At 55.3% G+C, this 25198-nt stretch overlaps 1 protein-coding gene across 2 annotated transcripts in view; it reads right to left on the bottom strand.

The window, feature by feature from the left end:
• Positions 1 to 516: 516 nt before the first annotated feature.
• Positions 517 to 25198, bottom strand: part of MLLT6 (MLLT6, PHD finger containing) — a 41949-nt gene continuing 17267 nt past the window's right edge. For both annotated transcript variants that reach the window (XM_051640299.1, XM_051640298.1), the window contains exons 8-20: positions 21006 to 21104; positions 13321 to 13495; positions 11931 to 12521; positions 10389 to 10570; positions 9638 to 9755; positions 6057 to 6123; positions 5596 to 5738; positions 5130 to 5318; positions 4840 to 4928; positions 4078 to 4424; positions 3835 to 3943; positions 1951 to 2328; positions 517 to 1116 (exon numbers count right to left, since the gene is read on the bottom strand). In XM_051640299.1, the coding sequence (XP_051496259.1) occupies positions 1072 to 1116; positions 1951 to 2328; positions 3835 to 3943; positions 4078 to 4424; positions 4840 to 4928; positions 5130 to 5318; positions 5596 to 5738; positions 6057 to 6123; positions 9638 to 9755; positions 10389 to 10570; positions 11931 to 12521; positions 13321 to 13495; positions 21006 to 21104 (2532 nt within the window). In that variant the 3' untranslated portion in view covers positions 517 to 1071. The remainder of the gene's footprint in view (positions 1117 to 1950; positions 2329 to 3834; positions 3944 to 4077; positions 4425 to 4839; positions 4929 to 5129; positions 5319 to 5595; positions 5739 to 6056; positions 6124 to 9637; positions 9756 to 10388; positions 10571 to 11930; positions 12522 to 13320; positions 13496 to 21005; positions 21105 to 25198) is intronic.

Raw genomic sequence — 25198 nt, forward strand, 5'->3', positions numbered from 1 at the left:
CTTAGGAGACTGGTAACTGTCCCATTGCTTGGAGATCCCTTTTCTCAAGTGCCCAAGACAGTGGAAGAACGTGGTTGTGCCAGGCTGGAGTGATCTGTGGGGGGTGAGGAGCAGGTACCAGGTTTGGGGCTCTCTCCTCCACACACACGTTTCTAGCTCCCAGCTTAGGCCTGGGAAACAACTGCCAGGTTCAAACACACCTTCTGAAGTGGGAACACTGGCTACAGCCCCCTTCTGCAAGCTGAAGCTTCAGCCTTTGGAAAGCTTGGGAGGAAAGAGAGAGAGACAGCCCGGGGAGCAGGAGTGTGCTTTTCACCTGACCAGTCCAGCACCGGAGGGACAGCAGCTGGCAGAGCTTTCTGGCCGTGTCCTCTCAAGAAGCAGGTGGCCTTCACCTCCTCCCCAAGCAGTCCTTCCCCATCGCTCCACCACTCATGTCTTTTCAGGCTGGGTTTGGATCCAGCTGAGGTGTTGGGGCTTCAGACCATGGCCTCAGAGAGAAGAGCATCCGAAGAGCATCCGAAGAGCCCAGCAGGTGAAAAAGCAGGTGAGAAATCTCAGCTCCAGGACTTCTTCTGAACCTCCCCTTCTGGGCAGACAGGCACTGCCACCAGGTCCCACTTCCCCAGCTGTGTCACATCCGTGGGCACTGCTGGATTCCTCTGCACCCCTCAGCAGAGGGGCCTCCCCCCACCAGGGCCATGGCCAAGGATGCTCGATGGTCTCTTGTGCCTGGGCCTGGGGGGGCCACACACACGGGAACACCCACCCTCAAGGCAGGGAGGAGACTGGTGGTGGGAACTCACTCCTCCACGGGGAAACAGCTTCACTCGGGGCGTGTGGCAAGGAGCAGGGGGGCAGGCAGCCCCCAGCTCTGCTCCTCCTGACACGCGGGCTCGGTCGGAGACGCGGTGTCTTCCCAAAGCACCTCTTGGCACTGCCCAGCGGCTGGAAACGCTTCTTGGAAGCCTTGTGCTCATTGCTCTAACAGTGTCAGTGTTGACTGTGGAAAGCCACGTTCCCCTGGGTCAGAGGAGTTGGCTGCTGGTTTGTTCGGGGTGAGGGGGGAGCTTAGCCCTTGTCCTGGGTAAGAGGAGCTCCCTTGTCATTCATGCTCTTTAAGAAACAAACAGAAAGAGAGGCAGAGGAGACAGGCATCAGTACGGATGGGCAGCAACACGAGGGGGCAGGAGCAGAGCCCTGCTGTGCTGCAGACCTGGCCCTGTCACTGACACCTCTCAGGCTCCTCTGGGACCAGAGACACGGGAGCCCCAGGTTTCCCTCTCTGCTCAGTTCAGGCCAACCTGGCCCCTCAACCCTGGCCTTTGGCTCCTACATGTTTCCAACCAACCAGGGCTGGACCTTCTGGGCACAGGCACAGGCCAGGGGAGGGATGGAGATCAAAGTGTCACACCATCAGTCCCTAGACACTGGTGTTCCAGAACCAGGCTGCTTTACAGGGAGGCTGCAAACCTCTCCCCAGCCTCTCCTCTTGGGTACAAGACTCCTTCTAACCCCTGGGTATCAACACGCAGTCACCTCCGTATCTCACCCCGCGGCTCCGCCAGGGCCAGCGCTGCCAGGGGCACATTGTCCCATCCGAGTCTTAGGGTTATTGGAGACAACTCTACAGCCTGGCTCTGCCTTGCTCCTGCAGCAGCTCTGCTGTGTCTCTGCACACACACACACACACACTCACACCCACGGAAGGGCCCCTCAGGAGCCTCTGTGCTGACCCATGACCCTGCCTGGGCCCCAGGGATGCTCTCGGAGGTGGGATCAGGAGGTGCACTGGCTAGTCAGGGGTGCAGCTTCAGGGATGGAGCATGCTGGCTGGGTTGCCCTTGCTCCCCCGTGGGAACTGCAGCACAGACCGTGTCTCCCTGGGGCTGCAGCACCTACAGCACCACAGGCTCCGTGGGGTTAGGGGAGCGCTAGCAGCATACGCACCGTTCCTTTCGGGGTGTTGCCATCGGCCTGCAGGTTGAGGAAGGGGTTAGTCTGTGCTGTGAGGACGGGTGGGATGCCTGTCCCCGAGGCCAGGAGGCTGCTTCCAGGAGCACTGAGCGGCGGGGTGGCCTGGGGGGCCATGAGGGCATTGCTAGGGTTGAGCTGCTGGGGGGAGAGGGAGGCCATGAGGGAGCTGCTGCTGGGGGGCGGCGGAGGGGCCGAGGTCATCAGGGCGCTGGTGCTGGAGTGCAGGGGGGCAGAGGTGGCTGCCAGGAGGCTGGTCATGGACAGCTGGGATGAGCTGGTCATCTGCAGCCTCTGCAGCTCCCTCTTCTGCTGGATTTGCTGCATCATCTGGAACACCAGGGCCTGCTGCTCCTGCAGGGAAGGGTGAGGAAGAGAAAGTCAAAGGAAGGACAAAGGGCTGCGGGAAAGGGTGACACCTAATAGAAAGGAGCCAGGAGCCACATCTGCACACTCCATCCCAGGGACAGGGAAAAAGTCCCCTTGATCATGTCTCTGTAGGCAGAGAGAGGAGCAGTCATTCTTGTGCTCGTTAGCAGCCTTATGACCTTCCCAACCCTGTGCTTTCCTGGAGCGTGGGATGAGCCAGCCCTCCCCAACACCTGCAGCACACAGGTCTGCACAGCTCCTTCCAGTCAATCGATTTCAAGGCTGTGGCATCATTCCCCGTCCTCAGTTTCTAGACCAGTTGCTGATTTCCTCAGCCCACCCCTCTGCACAGCCCTGGCCCACAGGGTTGGTGTGGGGGAGCCAGAGCCAGGGGGACGAGGGCCAGGGCAGGGCCAGGGCTCACCTGCCCCCAGAGGGATGGGCTCAAATCCAACCAAACTGTGGAAATCACCATAGCAACCATCGACCAATGCAGCAGGCTGAGAGCTGACATTGTTCCCCTGCCCACAGGGATACAGCTGATGACACGGTGACATCAGCTGCTGTAAAGAGAAGCCCTTTGAAATTCACTTTTCCCAGGTTATAAATAGCCTGACCCAGAAAGCCACCCAGAGCAACGGGCCAAGTCCAGGGGAGACGTGAAGGAGCCCAGCTCTGCTGAGGGGCACTGGGGGCAGATCCTGCAGCCCACGGCAGGGGAGGGGACACCACGGAGCCTTCTGCAGGGTAAGTGAATGCAGCTCTCACACACTCAGGGTCTTGTTTACCATCCACCCCGTGCAGCCATTCCCACAACAGCCTGGGATGGGGCTGCTGTTCCAGCTGGGAGGATGCAGGCAGAGAGCCAAGATCCTCAGAACAGCTGCCTGGTCCTCTTTCTGACCCCAAAGTCCTCAGCCACCTACACAGTCCCCCTGGCATCTCCAGTTCTCCATGTTGATGTGCCTGGACACGGTTCACCTGCCTCAGGACTTAACAGTTTGGTGCTTATCTCTTTCTAAACTCAAGCAGTGTCCTCAAGCCAGTTCCTCTTCTCCTGTGGGCCTCAGCACATCTGCAAGCCCCGAGACCAAGGTGCTCTGGCAGCAGGAGCAGACATGATTTGCATTCAAAGATGGCTGGAGGAGGTAACAGCACTCCTGGTTTTATGGTGGCTTAGCCTTACCATGTTCTCACACCCTCAGGCTGTGGAAAACCCAGATTAAATTTTTTTCCTTTGTACAAAAAAAAAAAAAAAAAAAGTTCACATCCCCATCTCCCTACCTGCAGGAGGGCCCACACCTTCCTGCCCAAAGCTCTTCTCCTCCCTCCACCCACAGCAGCCAGGAGCCAAGGAAAAAGGCACATGATTCCTGCAGCCCCGTGGGCAGGGGATTCATGGGAGGGAGGGAGCCCCAAGTTCTGCTCTCTGCTCCAAGGCTTTCCCATTAAACAGCTCACCAGATGAGAGGTGCCAGGAGGCACACTTACCAGATTAAGAGGCTGGGAAGTCAGGAGCTGCTGGAGCTGCTGGAGCTGCTGCTCGTGTTGGTGCAAGACGTGCCGCTGCTGCTCGGTCAGGGGGCTCAGGCTGGGCACGCTGCAAGGAGAGCAGGGCAGGGGATGTCAGCACAGCCCACCTTGCTCCTGCACACAGAGGACCTCTCTCCCGGGGCTGAGCTTCTGCTGGAGAGGGCAGAGCTGTCCCCTACCCTCCAAGCTCCCCGTCCTCACCTGCTCAGGCTGCTGGAGAGCTGCAAGGTGGGCGGGCCCGTCGCCTGGGCTGGAGGTTGGGCAGCCTGAGCTCCGTTCAGGTTCCCCAGGATCCCGTTGATGGGCATCTGTTGACCTCCTGCCAGGGTCCCCATCAGGCCGTCCACCATGGGCACCGTGGGGAGGCTGTGGCTGGCAGTGCTGCCTCCCCCCAGCCCGCTGCCTGCCACCCTGGCCAGGCCGTTCACCTGCTGCACCCCGGGCAGGGGTAACGAGGCAGGACTCTGCTGCAGCATGGGCAGGGGTGGAGGAGTGCTGTGGAAGGACAGGGAAGAGCTGCTCCTGCTGGGACAACCTGAGTGAGGGTCCTGGGGGAGAAACGCACATAAGAGCATCGGCCTTGGGGCAGCTTGTGAAAGGTCAGCTCAGCTCCCAGGGTGCTTCAGGCAGGAGCTGGAGGTGGGAAGGGGGGGCTGTGAGTGCAAGAGGAGGGGTGTGCTCTGACGGGTCCCACAATATGCTTTGCTGCATCTCCAGAAGTGTGGCCAGAACAGCCTAGCAGCATTCCCACCTCACACTCCCAGCCTCGGCTGCTCCACTCAGACCCTCAGCACTGAGATGAACTGAAGAAGGGGCACTCCAGAGAATGACACCTGATTTCTGGGCCTGGACTACAAGGTTTTATGAGCTGGACTTCAGAGTCCAGAGCACTGGGGCTGCACTGCTCTGTCCCCTCCCCGAGTCCCTTCCCCAGCTGGCTGGCAGATGTGGTGGCCAGTGTACCTCAGAGGAAGTGGAGAGCGAGTTCTCGATCCCAAAGCTGTTCTTGCACGGGGGGCTCTTGCTGATGCTCAGGGAATCGTTGTTGCAGACTGTAAGGAGGAAAGAAGTGAGGATGCAGAGTCAGGGGTGGAGCCTGACGTTGCCACAGCAATAGCAAGGGACAGTGAACACTGCCAGGAGCTACAGAGCCATAAATGGGTCAGATCCTCCCCACTGCCACCCGCTCCTGCCCACCCCAGGGCACTGCTATTGGAAGGGCACAGGATGGTGCTTCCCAGGGGTCCTCTCACCGTTGGCAGGCAGGATGTAGTGGGCCTGGCTGCCCGGGCCATTGCTACTGGTCACCACGGGGAAAGGGACAGAGAGCTGGACGTTGAGGAGCTGCAAACGCTCCTTCTTGGCTGTCAGTGTCATGATCTGCTCCTGGAGCCGCTGGTTCTCCTTCTGCAGCGAGTGCAGGGCTTTCAGCATCTCTACAACTGCAGGGAACAGGCAGGGGAGGGGGCACAGGGTCAGGGGAGAAAATGGGAGACAGAGGGAAGAGGAGAAAGGGACCCACAGGAGATACCACAATTGGCACACGCTGGAGGAGGCTGGCCCCAGAACACAGTCCCTCTGCCAGCTACTCCCCTGTGGCACAGACTAGTGCTTTGTCCCCCACCCAGCTCCTTTGCCCGTGGGCAAAATCCCAGCTGGCTCCCGCACAAACACGCACAAGGACCTCCCTTCCCACAGCCCATGCCCTGAGTGACTCACTGTTGACGCCGGCTTCCCCATTGCCCTGCTTCTCCAGGAGCTGCTCGATGTTTGGGGTGGCCTGGGGGACATTCTCCAGCTGCCCGCTGCTGCTGCACGACACCGTCTGGTCGAAGAGGGTCGGCAGGCTGCTGATGGGGGACCTGGGCAAGGGTTGGGGAGACAGATGTCACAGGTGCTTCCCCAGCCCATACCTGCCCCTGCTCCCTCTCCCCACATCCCCTCTGCCTCCTGCCCCATCCCTCCCAGCCTCAGCCTCCCGCTTCGCTTCAGATGATCCCTCTTAGCCCCGGTGGGTACTGGAAAAGCAAACCTGCCTCCTCCCCTCCCAGAAGGAGCTGCCTCTACTTCCCCCAGGCTCCTTCCCTCTCCTTGCTGTGTCATCCCGCCCCTCCCGGGGTCCCGGTGTGCCCAGGAGCCACCCCCGTGCCCGCTGGCGGGGACTCCCGAAGGAGACTCACATGGAAGAGAGACTCTCCTGGGGCGACGTCCCTCGGCAGCCGAAGCTGCAGTCCTCCAGGTCAGGCTCTGGGTGGGGAGAGGGACAGAGAGGCAGCGCGTTCATAGGCGACCGAGCCCCGGCAGGTGCCCGGGACTGTCACCCGAGGGCCGGTCCCCGCTAGATGGGAGCACCGAGCAGCGCAGGGACCCTCCGCATGCGCCGGGGGAGGGGCCGCGTGTCACCGCGTCACCCGCTGCCACACCGGGAGGGGCCGATGTCACCCGGGGAAGGTCACGGACACCACCCCCCAACCCCCTTCCTGACGGCCGGGACCGGAGCCGCCGAGCGGTGCCTGCACCGGGAGCGTGTCCGTGTCGCTGTCACCGGAACGCGGGCAAAACGCAGCTTGTCCTTCAGCTGCGAAGCTGCGGGCAGGGAGAGGACACTTTGCTTTGCCATCCAGCTCTTCCAAGTGCCACGCAGCCCTCTGCCTCCCAGAGCCGTTCCCAACACCCAGCCGGAGTCCTGCTGCGTTCCCAGCTGCTCCGCTCCCTTCCAAAGAGCTTCACCAAGCGCTGCTGCGTCCAGGAGCTGCCCCATCTCGCTGCCCCAAGGAGCAACCTGGGGACTGAGCTGCTGTGCACACGCAGGGCATCTCCCATCAGGGCATCTCCCATCAGGGCATCTCCCATCAGGGCATCTCCCATCAGGGCATCTCCCATCCAAAGAGTCATCCAGAAGAGGAGATTTATCTGCCATTTGCTTTCCATCCCCAGAGCCTGCCAGCCTGTGAACACACATTCCCCTCGCTCTGGGACGTGTCAGATGTTGTGACTACAGCCTGCACCAGCTGGCTGACTTGCCCCTCCTCTTCTTCACACAATAAGAGACGTTTCTTATGTGCAAGAATCCAGGAAGTCTCCTGCAGGGAACACTGTGATTTACAGTGTAATGCCCTGAGCAGGGCATTCATTATTGGCAGTCTTTTCTCCTGCTGAGAACGAGCACACGCAGCTGCTGTTCAGCAGCTCTACAGACAGGTATGAGTGGGATCTCCACTCCTTCTCCCCCACTGGAATGTCTTCCTGGCCATCAACTGGTCCTCCCTCCTGGGGAGAAGCCACTGCTCTCTGGAGGTGACCAGCAGTTGCCAGTCAACAGTAGCCTCCCAGTATAAGACACCATGTGGAGACAAATCTTGATTTCAGGACACCACAAGGCACAGGAACCTCCTAATTTCTCCAACCCATGATCAGCTCCCAGAGGGCTGGGAACAGTCAGACCCCCACAGTGCTTCTCAGTATTGTCTCCATCCAAGGACCAACTAAACCCTTCAAAAAACACCCCCAGCCCTCCGTGTGCAGCTCTGCCACAGGTTTTAACCTGCAGCCAAATAAAATGAGCTTTGACCTGGTACTGTCAGGCTGTTTGCCTGCAGCCCAGGGAGCCTGCACACTTACATCCAAGGCTGGATTTCTGCAACAGCACCAGGCTCCATATTCAGTTATCTCCTGGCCCACACCACCCTGTTGATGACTGAGTTATCACACAGAGACAGCACTTTCCAAGGCAGCAAGTATGAAAAAGAGGCCTAAAAACAACTAGAGAAGATAAATACATTTGGCCTGTCATCATAACGAGGCAGGATCCAGGACAAGACGTGGGAGGAAGAACTAGACAGTAGCTAAGGGAGTGGGAGATAAGAATCAGACTTTTTGTACTGCCAAAGGCACCTGGTATCAACCTGCATCAGTGATACCAGTTGCTAGTTCCCCTGTCTGCAAGAAAAATCTGTCTCCGTGGGATGTGTCTACACAGACACTCTCAGGAAAGGTAATCTGAATTAGAGGCAAGGCAGGATTACTTAAAACTCCACAACCACCCTGTTAACGACTTGGGAGTGAAGCAGTCACCACACTTTGAAGTGAAAATGGCCTCACACAGGAGGTTTAGTACATGTTAATTAATCCCCCTGGAAAAAAAAGAGAAAAAGAGAACTTGGCTTAGAACCCTCTGACCATTAGCTCCAGCAGGAGGAGACAGTGATGGACAAACCTTAAACATGACAAAAACTAGGAGCTGCTCTGAAGGCTGCCTGGAACTGGAAAAAACACATCCTGAAGCTTATAAGATCCCAGTCAGACAAAAGCTTCTAAGATCCAAGTTGATCTTGGAAAAGGAAACTAAGGATCAGGCTTCTCTGAGCACTTTCTATGTTGGGTTTTGCCTACATGACTGTTCCATTAGTAGCTGCAGGGCTGGAGCAGAACCCAGGCTGCTGAGCCTCGGAGTTGGGCCTGAACCCCAGGGCTATTCCTGAACCCCAGGGCTATTCCTGACAGTGGAATGGCTTCCTCCTGCTGTCAGCACCTTGCCAAAATACCAGCAGAGGGGAAGGGCAGTGGGTCATCACGATGGCCACGAGGGAAGGATAACTCTGCATCACCTCATTCTTTCCTCAGTTCCAGGTGACTCAGTCACTCCTGACTCACAGCTCCCATGAAGTGGCCCTGACTCCCACAGATCAGCTGAGCAGTTCCCTTCCCGTGGCTCTCAGATGCCAGCAGGGACACACAGACAAAATGCTGCCAAGGACACAGGGAGAGACAGCCAGGCACCTTCCATGGGCTTGCAGAAGTGAGCCCACACGTTCATGTGTGCCCTACATGCAGGCATGCACACTGGTGTCAGATGATCCAGAGAACTCAGAGCCACCTCTAATGAGGACTCTGGGTTTTACATGTCACTCAGGGTGACACTGGGCACAGTTTTACCCCCCAGTTCAGCACCCCACAGGCTGAGCTGCCAACGTTTCTGGGCTAGGGGAGCATGATTCAGTCGCACCACTAATTAAAACAGCTGAAAATCAGGAGGGTGCTTTTGTTTAGCTGCTGGTGCAAACCAAAAACCAGGCCCACTCTGTTTGGGGAAAAAAAAAAAAAAGCAGCAATCTTATGCTGCTTCATGTTTCCTGCTTATTAACCAGGCAATTTTCCAAGAAAAATGCATTTGCCTTGGTAGGAAAAAATGAGCAGTTTTAAATAATTCAGCGTTGGCACATTCGTATTTGAGAACTGAAAACAGTGGATGCTGCTGCATTCATGACAAAGCCAAAGGGGAAGGGCAGAAAGTAACTCAAAACAGAAATGGAAGATGAAAACTTAGAGTGTGAGCTCTCTCTGATTTAAATAGAAACCCAAAAAACAAAACCCCAACACAAAAACTTTCAACTTACTTGGCACAAGCAAAAGCTCTCGGCAGTTCTCACTAGGTCTGTTCAGCTTTAGTGTGGAAAAAGACACCACATTCCTGCAGGGGAGGACTTCACATCCCTGCACTGCTCTAGCACGTGGCCAGGAACACACATTGTCCAATGGACACACCAGCAAACGTGCTTGTGCAGGACTGCAGGTCAGTATATTAAGGCAAACACAAGCACCCTCTGCCTCAGGGAAAAACGTCTCCCAGCCCCTGGCTCTCTCACACGTGGGATGGGAGGAAGCAGGATGAGCAGCTAGAGAACCATGGATGCAGTTGTCTGGTTTCTTCCAGGGAGACCCCTGTGGGAGCCCAGACTCACACACCTCCTGACTCACGTACCTGCCCGGCTGCTCTCCGGCTGATTCAGGAGCGGGTTGAGGGACAGCCCAGAGGTGAGGGGGCTTCCAAAGATGTGTGAGGAAGGGAGGCTAAATGTTGAACCTGCCAGGGAGAACACCTAGATGGCAAAACAAGGAGGGACAGAAATTACTTCCCAAAAATGCAAGAGGAAAACAGCTTCATTATTCCATCTCTTCCTGACTCTTGAACCCAGCTTGCTCGTGAGTGTTAAAAAGAACTCCACACATTCAATCTTCCCTGCCCCATCTCAGAGCCAACAGGTCTCAATAAGCTCTGTGAACACTTGAGGCTGTAAAACTTGCTCTCCCCTCCCTGTCAAACACCCCTCCCAGTTTGCTCTTGACACAGGACAAGGCTCTGTCTCCTGGCACACACCCAGCCCACCCAGCTGGGAGGTGTAGACCCTCCCACCCACTTATCTGTACTGCAGGGTGAGGGCAGGGCTGGCACTGGTGGCAGGATCCAGCCAAGCAGCAGGGAACAGCCAGGCTGCTGCTCCCTGAACAGTCCATGGGAAGCAATGAGTCCTTTTAGGTCATAGTTCCACCCCAAAAGAGGCCACGAACCCACCTACATCTGCCTACCCACCCCTAAGGGAAGCTGCAGACTCCAACCTGCAGGAAGAGCAGCTGTTTCCCAAGTGGAAAAGCCTCTGTGCCCACAGACTGGCCCTGCTGGGTGACTGCTCCCTCCTGAGCTACAGCTCCTCTCCTGGTCCTGATGTTCTCACCTGCGTGGTGGAGACGGAGGACGAGGACGCTGGGATGGTGCTAGCAAAGGGAGAGCGGTTGAGCTGGGGGAGAGAGGAGGTTCCCTGGTGTGCCAGCAGGCTGGAGGAGAGCGGGGTGCTGCACACAGCTCGGAGAACTCCGCCCCCGTGGGAAATAGGGTCCTTGTTACTGGTGTAGATCCCTGCGAGGGGAGGAGACACGTTAGAGATCCCCCATCCGTGGCCTGGAAGCTGCTGCTTTTCTGCAGGGCTGGATCTCAGAAAGGGGAGGTGGCACCAGAGCACCTGGACCAAGTGCCACGTGCAGCTCCGTGTCCCACGGCCTGCCCTGCAGTGGGGGCACAGCCCACAGCCCCTCTGCCCAACGGCAGCACAAACATCTCCAGCCTTGCCCCCTCGTTTGCTCCTCACACCCCGATACACCCATGGCAGAAGGGGACAGAGGACCCAGAGCCCCACTCTCTGCTGCTCACGCTGGTCAAGGGACCAACCACACTCTTGCTGAGCTTACCTGTCCCCTTTTGTGACACCCAGGGACCACGGTGGGCACAGATAAAGAAAGAAGGGCCGGCAGAGCTGCTAATGAGGGAGGGGACCCCTTCCCTGGGGCTCAGGAAAGGGGCAATGCCCACAGGCAGGACCTTCAGAGCCCTGCCAGCATCGCTCCACAAGAGAAGAACGGGACAACAAGCAGGCAGGAGAGCAGGGCCCGACTGCTCTTTGAAACACCCCTTTGCTGTTCCATATAGGGGGAGGCAAAAAGAAACGGCTCAAGGTTTATGATTATGGCAGTTGCATCAATTCTTGCAGCTCCTCTCCTCTCAGGAGGTGCAGACAAGCCAGGGCTCCCAGGCACACACAACAAAATCCTGCCTCCCCCCCCCAACACACCCTCTTGCAGTCTGACCTAAATTGGAGCATCTGCAAACAACCCACAATAGACCAATGACAAGTTGTGCTGCCAGAGCAGTGTCAAACCTCAGCCCCTCCTCTGCCTGCTGCCTTAACCCCTTCCTGCCACAGGTCCTGGCTGCCCTCACCCCTGCCAGGCCAGGGAAGGGGGCTCAGGCTGGGAGCAGCTGGGAGCCTCTCAGCAGAGTTAATGATGTGCCAGTCTCCCAACCCTACGTGGCTGTGGTAAGACCAAGATGAGAGGTTTTGCTTTTAAAAAAGGGGGTTAAACCTGAACCACTTGTGAGAGTCCCTCATTTGGGGTCAGGCTGCGGCTGTTCCCATTGCTCTGGAAATCAAGCTCTGCTTATCTGAGGTTTCCCAGCACTTGAGCCTAAAAAAGGGTTTGAAATGCCCCCCAGCTCAGCTCTGCAGCCCAGCTCTGGTGACAGAGAAGCTGCCCCAGAGGAGATTCTAGGAGAAAGGCCCAGATGGAAAGGGGAGACCCAGATGTGGATTTTTATAGCTCCTGGGATGGAAGGAAAGGGACTGGACTCTGTGCAGACAGGTCCAGACACCAGCCAAGCGTGATGGAAACACCAGCAGAGCTGGGACAGCAGTGCACACCTGGAGCCCTGAGGGGGAACATACCTGAACCCAGCAGTGGGGACTCCATGCTGAGGCTGGGCAGGTTCCCAGTGTGGCTGAAGGACCGGGAAGAGTTGCTGACGCTGGAGCTCACAAGAGAGCCCCCAGAGAAGGGTGACGAAGAAGTAGAGGTGGACCCAGCCAGCTGGGCACCCAAAATCTCTTTGCTTTTGCCCCCTTTGGGCCTGCCAGGCCCGTGCTTGTTCTTCTTGCTACCCTTGTGCTTCTTTTCCTTCAGCACCTCTCCCTCCTCCATGCTGAGGGACGGCATCCGCTTGTGGCTGCTGCTGCTGCCACTGCTCCCACTGGTGCCCACCGAGGGGCCACTGACAGGGTTGGAGGCCTTATAGTCCACAGGGGAAGCATCCCGGCCTCTCTGCTGGCTCACAGCTGAGGTGGAGAAGCGCATGATGGACCCAAAGCCTGAGAAGATCACCTTCTGCTCAAAGATGTCCCCCTTCTGGCCTTCATACAGAGGGGAGCAGTGGGAAGAAGAGGAGGAAGAGACAGGTTTCCGGTACTTCTCGTCGTCCTGCTCGAGCTTGGGAAACGTCACAAAGTCCTGGGGGCACTGCAAGGTGCTGCAGGAGGTACCTGGGGGGAAGCAGAAGAGAAGTGACTCTAGGGAAGGCTTGTGGTGGCAGCAACTCAGCCCGTAAAGCAACAGCAGCACGGTCACAAAGCAGTCCCTCTGACACGGGATCATTACCGACCTGAAGGACCTCTCTGCCGCCCTCCAGCCCTGCTCCACCCCCCACTGCTTTGATGCTCTCCAGCAAGCACGAGAAGTCCACACCAGCAGCTTCATCCCACCCAGATGTGCACGTGTCTGCTGCCCCAGGCCCTGCATCACCACGGTCCCTCCAGCCCCGACCAGGGTCCAAGGAGATGAAACATGCTAACCATGAGGGTAGCAGCTCAAAAAAGAGCTGGGCAAGGTGAGAGCAGATGGGAGCCCTGCAAGGCTTTGACTCAAAGCTCAGGGGAGCCTGGATATCAGGTTTTGGCTCAGGTCTCTCCTCTAGTACTCCTCCAAGCACTGCTGCAGACAGTACCACCTACGGAGGAGAGGGCAGGTGCTGCCCATATTGCCTGCACACACTGTCCCTTCCCTCCTCCCAGACATCTGGATCCGTTTCCCCTTGCAGTGCAGCAGGCCTGCACAGGAGGGGAGCTGTAACACTCCTCCAACCGGGCTCTTCCCTCTGGGCGTGAGATCAGCAGCAAGAAGACTTTTCCCTTTCTGTCCAAGGGGTTAAAGAAACAGCCACCAGCAAAGTGTCACTGCTCTGGCTGGTGAGCAGGGATCTTTACAGATCTATCAAAGAGGAGCAAAGCAAAACATCCCCCCCGCCCTTCTCCCCTCCTTTCTTGCTCCTCCTCCAGCCCTTACCTGCAGGCTGGAAGGTCCCGCTGGATGAAGCTGAGCTGAAGCCAACGGAGCTTTTCCCACTTCCCGTCTTCTTCCCCTTGTGGCTGCTGCCATGGCTTGAGGACTTCTTGCCTTTTACCTCCGACCTGCCGACCTCCGAGGTCTCTTTGCTCCCCTCATGGTGGCCAGTGGAGCCCTGGCAGCAGCAAACACAGAGGGGACTCACTCAGGCCAGGTGTGGTCACAGCAGGGGCTCTTCTTACCAATTTCCCCTGAAGAGAAGTAACTGCCCCCTCTGCCCACAGAGGGACGGTCAGATCATGGTACTCAGGAGAGAAAAGCAACACTTCTCTTGCTGCCTGGTGGCACCAGGCTTTATACTCCTAGGGATTATGCTCATCCCATCTCACTGCAGGAAATTAAGCAGGGCACTGACAATCAGGGCACCGACAGCAGAGATTCCCGGTGTTGTCAGCAGAGGGAAGTACCTCAGAGGGTTCTTCAGCCCAAATAAGACCCAAATTTGGCTGGGATTCAAGCATATATTCCAGCTGCATCTCTCAGGTGTGCTAATCCCAGCAAAGCTGTTCCACCTGGGGGAATTTGCTGGTCCTTGTGCTGTGAGAGGAGTTTCCCTGGGTCCCCCAAGGCAGCCCCTGCAGCAGCCCCCCTGCCAGCCCCGGGCTCCCCAAACCTGCCGCAGGAAATGTTCCGCAGTGACACTGTTAGAGCAGCATCTGATGATGCAGCAACAGATGCTACCCAAACCCCACATAAGCCTTCGGGAGACAGGGAAGCAAGGAGGATGAAGAGGCTGGCCAGATGCTAGGAAATCCAGGAGCTTGGGATGAGAGAGAGAAGTGTGGGAGTCTTGCAGGGGGAGAAGTGGAATGAACCGAAAACCAGATCCCCCCGGGCACCCACGCTAGGATATGAATCCTTCACCTTCCAAGTGACTTCAAAGCCAAACTAGCAGTGTTCAAAGATCACTTCTTGCAAGATGTTCCTGCAACCAGCCAATATTCTAGGTATAGTTCTAAGGTGATGGCTACAGCCCAAAAGACAACACCTGTACATTCATGCAAACATCTTTTATTTCTTACTGAGCAGACACAGAGGTGCACGAGACCTCTCTTACATTCCACTGTCCCTGACTCCAGATGACCTCTTCTTGGGGAGAGCTAAAGAAAAAAGGGCTTGTAATGCAGACTCATGAATGCCCAGATAAAAATCTTTCCCCATTCCTCCCACATGGTTTAATCACTCTGCACAATGCAACAGCTGGCAGCCTAACACACACCAGATGTGCCGCGAATATGAAAGACAGGAGGAAGGGAGTGGTGGAAATTAGGGGGGGAGAGGAGGGGGAATCTGTATTTTCTCATCACAGACTCCTGGATGTAGGAGATTAAGCCTTCTTGATTTATGAGCTCAGAGGGAGCATGAAAATCTTTCTGACTCTCCACATCTGCCTGGGGAGGGAAAGGGGAGCAGTGTCTGGGGGCTGTGGGAAGTCCTGCGGCTGCTCACGGACGAGATGGCTCATGCCTCAGCAGAAATGCAAAGCCCCAAATTTCCCCCCCATAAATTCACCTCTTTGGAGCTCTGCACAAGGTGCACGAGGCCACAAAAGGGCAGGGGGAAACCACATGAGAAGACATGTTCTAAATCCAGAGTGTCAGGAAGGGAGTGCAGGGCAAGTAATGAATTAGCGCAGGGTGGAAGGGGGAAATCTGAGCGGGGAAATAAATCTTAATTGCAAAATTAAAGGGGAATGAAAAAAAAAAAAAAAGGGTAAGAGAGGCTGAGCTGGCTCAGCTGGAGGTGGAGAATGGACACACTCACCTGTAGGGCTGATCTGACCTCCCAGACCTCCCTGAGAGACTCTCAGATATTTTGGGGGTAGGATTTTCCCACCCCCTGCCAAATGCTATCCTAGATATTGTTTGCCAAGCAGGTCATGGCAGACAGATCTGCAGGGTACAACCACCAGCCCTTCTCACCACAAAGGGCCCTTCTCTAGCAGCCCTTCCAGAGAGCCTGAATTTGGGGCAAGGGCCCAAGTGCTGCTGCTGAGGAGCAAAGAAGGAAAACAGAAACCACCCTAAATCACTTCCCCTCCCTGTGCCTCTATTTCTTCCCCACTTTGCTCTGTGGAGCCTGCAAGCTCTGGGCAGGAGCAGAACCTTCCAGGAGACACACGTGGTCTGCCAAGCACAACATGGCCTTGATCTGGAAGGGAGGGGTCTGCTACCATAATGCCAATATTAACAACAGTAACCAGGCTGCAGTCCCAGCATCTCCCTGAGGAAGGAGATTCTCCAGCTCAGGGCTGCTGCCCAGAGGGAGCAGAACTGGAGAAACCTGCCTGCCTGCTGCTGGCCTTGTGCAGAGACTGAGATCTCAACCTCTGGATCACCAGCTCTTCTCCAGCATGGAAACCTGTGTGTGTGCAGAAACACCCCTGCTCCGTGTGCTGCAAACAGGTGGAGGGGAGGACATGCTGCAGGGGCTGAAAAACAGGGAACCACTGAGGAAGCGAGAGGTCTCTTTCAAAATGAAGCAGCAGCTACAGTTTGAAGGTCTATTTAAAGCGACCAAGAGAAAAATGCCACCAGAATAAACCTGCTGCCCCAGCTGGAGTTGACAGTCTGATGGGGAAACTCCTGCCTCAAAGCAGGAGCTGGGAGAGGTGAGATGAAGTCCCACGGGTGCCCAAGCACAGTCATGCACCTTCCCCACCCCCTGCACTCACTGTCCCCCAGGGGCTGTACCTGTTTCCTGGCCTCCCTGTGACACTGTGCAGCACCCAAGCTCTTCATTCACTTATCTATAGGAAATCAGAAGAGCATCTCTTTGCCTCCTGATTGGTGGCAGGAGCTCCTAGAGGAAACCAGTGAGGAAACACAGAAGGGGTGGGGGAGCCGGGTGCTGGAGCAGCTTTGCCCTGGATTAAACTACTGGGGAAGAAAAGCAGGGAGGACACATGGAGGAACAATGGGAGGAGAGCAGGAGCTCCCCTGGCCCAAACACACCAGGGTAAGGTGCTGAAGCAGCCCCCCAAGGCAGGCTGTGAGCACCAGCTGCCTTTCCAAGCTGGATCGCTGGGTGGGGGACAGCAGAATGTCCCCAGCAGGAGCTTTGGGCTGGAGCACTTGCAGAAGCTGCAGCATCACTGTGTCTGAGCCACTCACAACCTTTCCCACGTCCTCTCCCTCAGCCTCCAGCCCAGGCAGCACTGAGCTGCTGCTCCTTGGGGGCTGGGATGGGAGACAGATGGGCTGAACACCATGGCTTTAAGTCTCTGATGTCACTGGCAAATTCCCACTTGTGTCAGGACACGGGATGCTAAAAGGCTCAGGGGTTCTTACTGCAAATACCCTTGCTGAGACATGCTTTGATTAGCAGGGGTAATCATCAGCCTTCCCCCCCACCAATCCCTGCCCCGTCACCGGGAATCTGCCTGAGCCAGGAGCAGTGCTGAGGTTCCCAGGATCTGTCAGCTCCAGGCCCTTCCTGGGTAGATGCCGAGAGCTCAAATAACAGTGGGAAACCTGGAAAGTCTCCCTCCCTCCAGAAGCGTCTGCAATCAGGAGCTCTTTGCCCTGCTGTGCTCCCTCTCCAGCACCTGACCCGGTGGGTGCGGGGAGACTCTGGCATCCAGGGCTCTGATTACAAAACCCAGAGCAAGCCAGATGTTGCAGCCCAAAACACGCAGCATGTGCGAGTGTGTGTGTCAACAAGTGATGGTGATGTCTGCAGCTGGCAGGAGAAGGCAGCTGTCGGGGGGTGGGGAGGGAGGGCTTGTGATCCTGCAGATTTACTGCAAGTGCAACCGGCAGCGGCGGGACGGCTCCCCAGGGGGGTCTGCAGGAAAAGGGGGGACAGGCTGCTCCTACCTCCATCAACAGAACCAGGCACAGCTACACCCAGAGAGACCCCGAGCACAGCAACTGCCTCCTGGATATGTCTGGTGGTGGGTGACCAAGGAGCCACAGCAGACCTGGAAAGACCCAGTGCTCCCCCCTGCAGAGAAACCTTCCTCTGCCCCACGAACGCCACCTTTCCTGCAGGCTGCTCCAAAGCCTCACGAGTTGGCAGAGTTTTGTAGTTTGTTGTTAGACCAAGTGAAATAGCCAGAAACTATTACCCAGGGAGGATGTTCTGCCTCCCTCCTACTTCCTAAAAAGTCTGCAGGAGCTGCAAGAAGACAGCATGACACTGAATGAGAGCCCACATCCAGCACAAATCCGCTCTCTGCACTCTCTTCCAACTCCAAATCCATTCCAAAGCCCCAGGTCTGAAGCACCACTGGGGAATTTTCAGCAGCTCAGTTGCTCTGTGTGCTCTCTGGAAGCCTGTGCCACATGAACAAGGTCTCCTGCCCTTTTTTGAGAGGAATGAATCTCGATTTGTCTAAAAGACACCTTTCAGAGGCGGGAGGAGAGCTTGGAGGGGTGTGAGGAAGAGTTGTTTGCATGCTGTGCATTCACACCCTGGTTTCACTTTCTGGAGGAGGTGAGAGCTGAGGCCACCCCACTGTGTTCTCAGTCTGTTTATCCTCCCAACCAGGGTGAGGCACTGAGGGCTTGTCACTGCACAGACAGGACATGGAGGCCTGGCAGACTCCAAGTCTCAAATATTAACAGTATTTAGATTCCTAGAAGACACAGGGAAGCACTCAGCGAGATGTTCAAAAACCTGGCAGAAGTCAGAGGTCTAGCACAATTGATTTCAAGAGGAAGACTGAAACCACATCAAAGGGTCTTCTTCATAACTAGATGTTTTAAGAGAGGAGCACAGGGTGGATGACATATTAGGTGGAAATTGGGACTGAAAAATAAATCTGGATTGCAAAATTAAGGAAAAGGCCAGGCTGCCTGAGGGAACGAGGAAGTGGATGGAATACACTCCTTCAAACCAACAACATAGTTCCACTGCTGTCAGCCCCACCTGAAGTAGCTTGAAAACTCCTGGTGATTTTCTATATAGCTCTGAAAATCCATTATTAAAGTGTTGCTAAAAGTTTCAAAGAACTTTGGTAACAACACCAGAACCTGGGGCTCAGATGTCCGTTGCCCCAGGCTCCTTTCAGGCTGAACAAACTGGGAGCAGACTGGACTGTGGCTCCAGGTCCTGGTAACATCTATTCCACAGCCTGGTGGCTGGTGCCACACTCCAGCCCTGGTGCCCAAGGAGTAAGTGGTGCCAGGAACCCTCTGACTGATGCTCCAGCAGCACTGTGAGCTGGCACCAGGGGCTGGACCAGCCTCCCGTGGCTCCACGTGGCTGCTCTGGAGCAGCCTCCTCCTCCCAGGCCCCTGGACACGACCATCTGCTCTGGCTGCTGCAGGTCACTGAGATGTGCTCTCACTCAGCTGCTCCCCGTGGAAGACCAGGGGCTGTGTCACCTGCAGGGATTATTATCCTGGGGAGTTCATGCTCTGGTTCATGGGTAACTTGCAGAAGATCATGGAGGTGATAAACTATTTGCCCAAGATCAGGCAAGTGGCAAGGAGAGGAAGAGACCCCAGCTCTGTTCAGCCTCTCAGTGACACAGCAGGGACTGCAATGGTCCTCTGCCCAGTCACACCATGACCACCAGCTCTTGGTTTGCTGCATCTACCCACTCCCCAGCACACTCTCCTGGGATGAGCTGTACTAATCTCAGACCCAGGAAGGACAAAGTTGCTGCTTTTGCCTTCCAGGAGGAAACCTGTCTGGACATGCTCCATCCACGTGTCCCAGGGTTTCACACCAGTCTGGCCCGTGCAGTGTTACACTGGTGCAACTCTCCAGAAAGCCCCAGACCATCACACCCCGAGGGGTTAGTGCAGGGCTCCTGCTGAATCCTGAGCTGCTCTTACCTCTGATCTGGAGTGAGTACCTCTGGTAACAGAGTTTGAACAATACTTTGGGATCTAGGCACAAAAAAAGCAGGGGAAACACACTCTCTGTTCTGAGGATTCATAATAACTCCCTAGGGAAACACTAAAACCCTGTCACTCAAGCACAGCTACAGTAATTAGGATCTCTTGAATTTTAGCTTACAAAGAGTTGAAAGCTGCCTGTAAAACTGAATTGCACCCTTCCCTCCTTATTTATAAAGGTCTGGCAGGGCTTTGGAGGAGACAGTGGGTAATTGTCTAACAACTGCTCTGGCTGGCCAAGAGTCAGGTTTTGGATTTCAGTTCAGCTTGAAAATAATCTTCTGAGGCCATCAGTTCTTGACAGCTCTGTTAACTGGGTGAATCTGCTGCTCCCAAAAGCCAGACCTGAGCTGCCCTAACATGAGCACAGGTAAATCGAGAGCAATTGCAGCTCAGAGGCTGCTCCTCCACTCTGTCCCACTGCAACTCTCCGCTTCTCCCAGCCTGAGAACCACGAAACCAGCTTTGCTATTTCAGCTCTGACCTACATCTACTCCTACTTCCAGGCTTGGCCTCACACAGAACACAGAAAATCCTCTTCAGTGCTAACCCAAAGTCACCCTGTGCTGCCCGGCAGAAGCTCTGGCTCTTGCAGGCTGCCCCTGCAGTGCTTCTCACATCTGCAGACACTGCTAGCCTGAGAATTTCCATTTTCACAAGGCACTCCTGCCATGTAAAGGACACCCAAGCCTTTCCAAGTAGCATTTCTGTGCACAAAAGGACATTCCTGAGACATGTTGTTTATTTGTTCTAGCAGGAGCTTGGCCCTGATCCTCCTCTCACTTACACCAGAACAGCCCAGCTAAGGAGCTGCATTAATTTACATTCCCACTAGAGAGGGGAGAGCACAACTCCAAAGGTCCAGGCACTGGAGTAACCTCACTTGTTCCCTGACCCTGAACAACTGCAAACTTGGCCTTCACCTGGTTGCACACAAGCTCCAGGCAAGTTCCACTGTCTCTCTTCTGCATTACTGGAGTCTGGGGCTGGCAGCAGTTACAGAAAACTCAGGGCTACCCTGATTCTCAACCAGGTGCAAGAGTCTGTGTCAGCAGCACGATTTCAACAGTGAAAAGCAGAAATACTCTGACAACCTGACTGCTCCACCAGCCCCGGGCACTGGACAGACAAGTGACATCTTCCCAGTAGGGAACTGGACTGTCTGTACACCTCAGGGGCACAGCAGGCCACCACACTGTGCCCCTCTGCCTGAATCCTCCTGAAATGGAGGAGCTAAATGTAAAAAAAAACAACCTCCCATGGTATCACACAGAAAAGCCAGCTCTGTTCTGCACTCTGATGTGCTTTGAAGATCGTCTGCATTTTTTCCAGCTACCTCAGTTTGTCTAATAAAGGGCAACATCTCCCACTGCCTTGCCCTGTTACCCACCTGCCTGAGCTGTCTACAATTGTGGCAGCAGAGAAGGCCCAAGCATGGATATTTATGTGTTCCACGAGAGCTTCAAATCTGAACATCTGCTGCAAAACAGGCTGGCACTTACAGCTCAATCACTTGGGAGTTTAGCTCCATGATTGTGTCATCAGTGCTGACAGAAATCAAGGCAGCTGCTGTGTGAAATTCCCAAGGTGGGTGTCGAGGTGGAGAGTCAGGCAGAGAGAGCGAGAATGTGACGCATCAGGGCTCGAAGGAAGTGGACAAAAGCCCTTTCTCCTGCCCTCTCCTCCCCACTTCCTAGGAAAAGCAGGAGCCACGGTCCCCCCCTGCCCTCCCTCCCCACCCTGCAGCCACACGCTCACACCCTGGGGGTTTGGTACCTTCTCTGCAGCGACGGGCACGGAGGACGGGGTGAGGCTGCTGGGAGACTCCGGCCGCTTTTTGTGCTTCTGTTTAGGTCTTTCCTTGTCCTTCCGACTCTGCAAAAGAAATCAGAGAGAACTGGAAGGCTAGCTTTTCCCCTGCTGAGAACAGCAGTTGTAAGGGAAAAGAAAGGAGGGTGTGTAGGGGTGGATTTACAACCATACATTCATATTCCTCTTTCCTTCTCCACCCATCCAGAGGAGCCCAGTATCCCTTCCCCCACACCCCAGCTTCTGGCTGGGAGAGTCCCACTATCTCTACCCCAGCTGCAGCCAACATCTGGAGTGCAGAATATCAACAGAAGCCCCCAAATCAGTTTATGGTAAGATGATAGGGGAGGACTTAACAAGCTCTGGCTGATTTCAAGAAACCTGAGCTTTCGTCTTGCTGTTTCCCCAAAGGGTCTCTGTGCTCCCTTGTTCTCACTTTTTACCTTCTTCAAGGGTTTCTCAGATCCACCCTGTGCAGCCAATGGGAGGACCTTGATTTCAGCACGTGCTGCACGTGCACAAGTCAGCAGAGATCACAAAACCTCACGCAGAGATCCCCCCACATCTCCCCTCCCAACAGAGACAGCTGGTCTGGGTCCATCTCTACTAACAGGAGACCAGACTCTGCAGTTTGATTTCTTCATCCTGTTGTGTTTTTTTTCTCTCACTACAACCCAAGAAAAACAGGACTCTTCAAATTGCAAAGCACAGGAAAACTGTGGCCTGAGCAACACCAAGTCCTGCCCACCCTGATTTTATATTCTCTTGAGGGATGGACTGTAACTGAGGAGGTTATTCTTAGGTAGTGCTACCTGCATGGTCATGCTAGAACTGAGATGTTTCCAGCGAAAGGACTGAAACCATAGGCCTGTGGGACCTCCAGTCAGTGGGCTTGAGGATGCCCAGGCCAGCTGGGATACAGGATGGATGGACAGAAGAGCATGGTCCATCATACCCTGCTGCTCCCTCCCTGGCTATCTCAGCTGCACACTCCCACGGGGACACACTCAGCTGGCTCCAGGAGCTTTTCTGTGCCACTGATGGCAGCTAAAGATGTGGCCTCTTTACTGAAGCCACAGAAACTTTTGTGCAGGGTTCCAGACTTCCCAGTGTGGTCACTGGTGTGTGGCCCAAGAGGGCTGCAGTCAGATGAACATCTGCATGAGATGCAGGGCTCAGAAAAATCCATCTCCCTGTCTCCAGGACCTTTTTGTGGGAAGGAATGTCTGTCCTGGTCCAACTTCCCTGCATGGACGTTTCATTCCAGAAGCTGAAGTGCTCAGTCTGGACCAGAGGTGTGCTCAGAACAGAACAGCCACATCAAAATTCACTGACTCTCCAGAAAGATGCTGATTGTTTCCTCATGCAGGGAAAGCCCCAGGTTGGGATGCTGGCACGGGGAGATGCAACTGCAGCAAGTATATGAGCTGCATGGTGTGTTTTGGGGGGGGAGAGAAGAGAGTGGGATAATCAGCTCAATCCACTACACGGGCAGGAGGAGGGAGAGAGCAGGAGGAAAAGGGAGGCATGGAGTGAAGAAGAGGTGAAGCAAAAGTGCTCCAGAAATCAGCACCTTCCCGTGTGGCTTTGGCTGAATTCTCCTTGCCCTTGTAAAGGAGGCCATGAAAGCTTCTCCTGGGATGAGCTGGTGGAAAAAGGAGGCAAATCCAACCTAGAGCTCCAAGGCACTTGCTGAGTGCCCAGCCAAGGCTGCCAAGATCCCTCATTTCCTCACAGGACTCCTGGCGTTTGACATCTCTGTTGAAGCCTGTTCCTAGAGCTCCAGGATTTTACAAGATTCTGTTTTCTTTTTTAAAAAAATTTTTCTTCAATACACATTTCCAGCTTTGGCAGTGAACAAGGAAAGCAGGAGGATGTGTTTTTTACAGGCCGAGTGCGAAAAGATAAATTACAAATTAAATCTTTCCTAAATCTCATAATGTTTTAAATACTTGGGGGCTTCTCATGCTCTAAACTCTAAGTCTCATGGGTCTGCTAGGACAGGAAGATGGGGAAACTGTGGCCCAGTTAGTTAAGGAGCTTGTCACAGACCATGTGCACATCCATGTTCATTATTGCAGTAGTAGGAACAATTTGCACTCACTTAGTAGCTCACAGCAGAGAGTTTCAATGAGCTGAAGAAAGGTTTTTAAGATCTACATCTCGTTTTACAAATGGGGAAACCAGGGCACATGGGATGAGAGAACTTGCTAAGATTTCACAGAAAGTCACCCAAAAATTCAGAGAGGAAAGTCAGGGATCCCCACCCCACCTGGACAACCTACTTGCAGATACTGCCAGTGGCCCTCATGGAAGCCAGGAATGGAAAACAGGAGCCAGACACCTGGTTACAACACATTGTGCCAAATAACTGCACAAACTTTGGTTCTTCAACTTTCTGAATAACACAAAGCTTATTCTCCCATTTTCAGACCCTGAATCCCAGATGCATTTCCATCACGGGGCTGCAACAGGAGAGATACAATGCTGCAAATGCCAGTGAGACAGCACTGCAATGGTTCAGCTTCAGGTACCATGGCCAAGATGGGGGAAGGCAGTGCCAAGACATTCTGGCTAATGACCATGAATTACACACACAGACACATGTGTGGGGAAAAGCAGACATGTCCTGACTGTCACCACAGTGAACCATCAAACCTTCTAGAGTTTCATTGTGATGGCAACCATCAGACTCACATCCTCCAGCTTCAAAATCCCATCTCCTGTCTGAAAACCCTCTGCTGTGCACAGTCTACCCCAGCTAACTGAGCAGTCCCTGGTTACACGTAGGAGTGCCTACATATGAATATACTCAGCAAGAACCCAGCCTGCACAATAGGGACCAGATTTCTGGAATGCTTCAGCTCCCATTTAAGATGCTTGAATAAATGGTCAGGTTTTCCAGAAAAGCTGGGTGTTGAGCTCTTTTGAAGATCTGGCCCCGGCAACATGTGCTGAGCAACTGCACTCCAACTATTGAGAAAATCTGTCCCACAGAGACCAGCCTTCGTGCTCTGCTCAAAGGACTGCACTGAAACCAGCCCCAGGGCAGCCTGCCCAGCAGCTCCACGGGTGTCCCTGCACGCAGCCATGGGCCCTACCCACAGGGACACCTTGTTCCTCTGTCCTGCTTAGCCAGCACTTCTCCCTCTCTCACAACACCTGTCCAGGCTCTGTGTCACTCAGGCAGAGCAGAAACCCACAGGACCAGGTACCAGGAGCTGCAACCAGCAGCCTTCAAGCTTTGCAGAGCTGGGGTACGTCCAGTAGCACCCATAGCCCACCCTCCAGCTCCTCTCTAATACTTTAGGCTGCTCAGAAAGGGCAACAGGACCTTACACCTCCTTCAGTATCACCGCAGAAATGCAATGCCCTGTGTTAAAAGGGCAGGACTACTGACTCTGTCACCCCACGGGCATTTTGCAGCCGGGCTGCGCTGCTGCTGGCCCCGGTGGGCAGGTCACTGCAGCCCGCAGAGCCCCTGGGGGTGCTCAGCCACCCCAGGCTGTCTGACCTGCACCGACAGCCTCTCGCACACCCCGGGGCGCTCCCCAGCTCGCACCGGAGGCCAAATTTGCAATGTGTGGGTTCTCTCCAGGAAGCGGGAGGCTCCAAATGCTTCCTGCAAGAGCCGCGGGAGCCCAGGGAGGGCAGGGAGAGGGGCCGGGGGGGCTGAGCCGCTTCCCTCCCCTGCCTCTCAGGTGCCTTCTCCCCACCTGCCTGTTCTCTGCCCGACGCTTCGTCTCCCTGGCACACAGCCCCTCTCGTCTGCAAACCCTCCTTCCAGGAAGCTTCACAGACAGCCCAGCCACTGCCAACAGAGCCCACAGAGACCTGCCTGGCTGTGCTGTGAGGCACAAGTCACGGGAGGAGGAGGAGGAGGAGGGGAAGGATGCGCTGCCAGAGCAGGAGACCTTTCAACACCCCCACCCCGTCTTTGCAAGCAGAAGCCGAGCCCCTACCTTGCAGCCGCCCGGCGCTCCCTGCCGCAGGCTGGCCGGGCGAGCTGAGCCCCGCGGGGAACGGGAACCTGCCCCCAGCGACAAACTTCATGGAAAACAAACCCTCTCCATGCAGGACTGAGCAGCTGGGGCTTGGCATGTGGGCACGGAGCAGGGCAGGCCTGCGGCGGGGGGAGCGCGGCGGCATCGGGGGCGTTG

Source organism: Apus apus, chromosome 25 (genome assembly GCF_020740795.1).
Source record: "Apus apus isolate bApuApu2 chromosome 25, bApuApu2.pri.cur, whole genome shotgun sequence".
NCBI classification, from domain to species: domain Eukaryota; kingdom Metazoa; phylum Chordata; class Aves; order Apodiformes; family Apodidae; genus Apus; species Apus apus.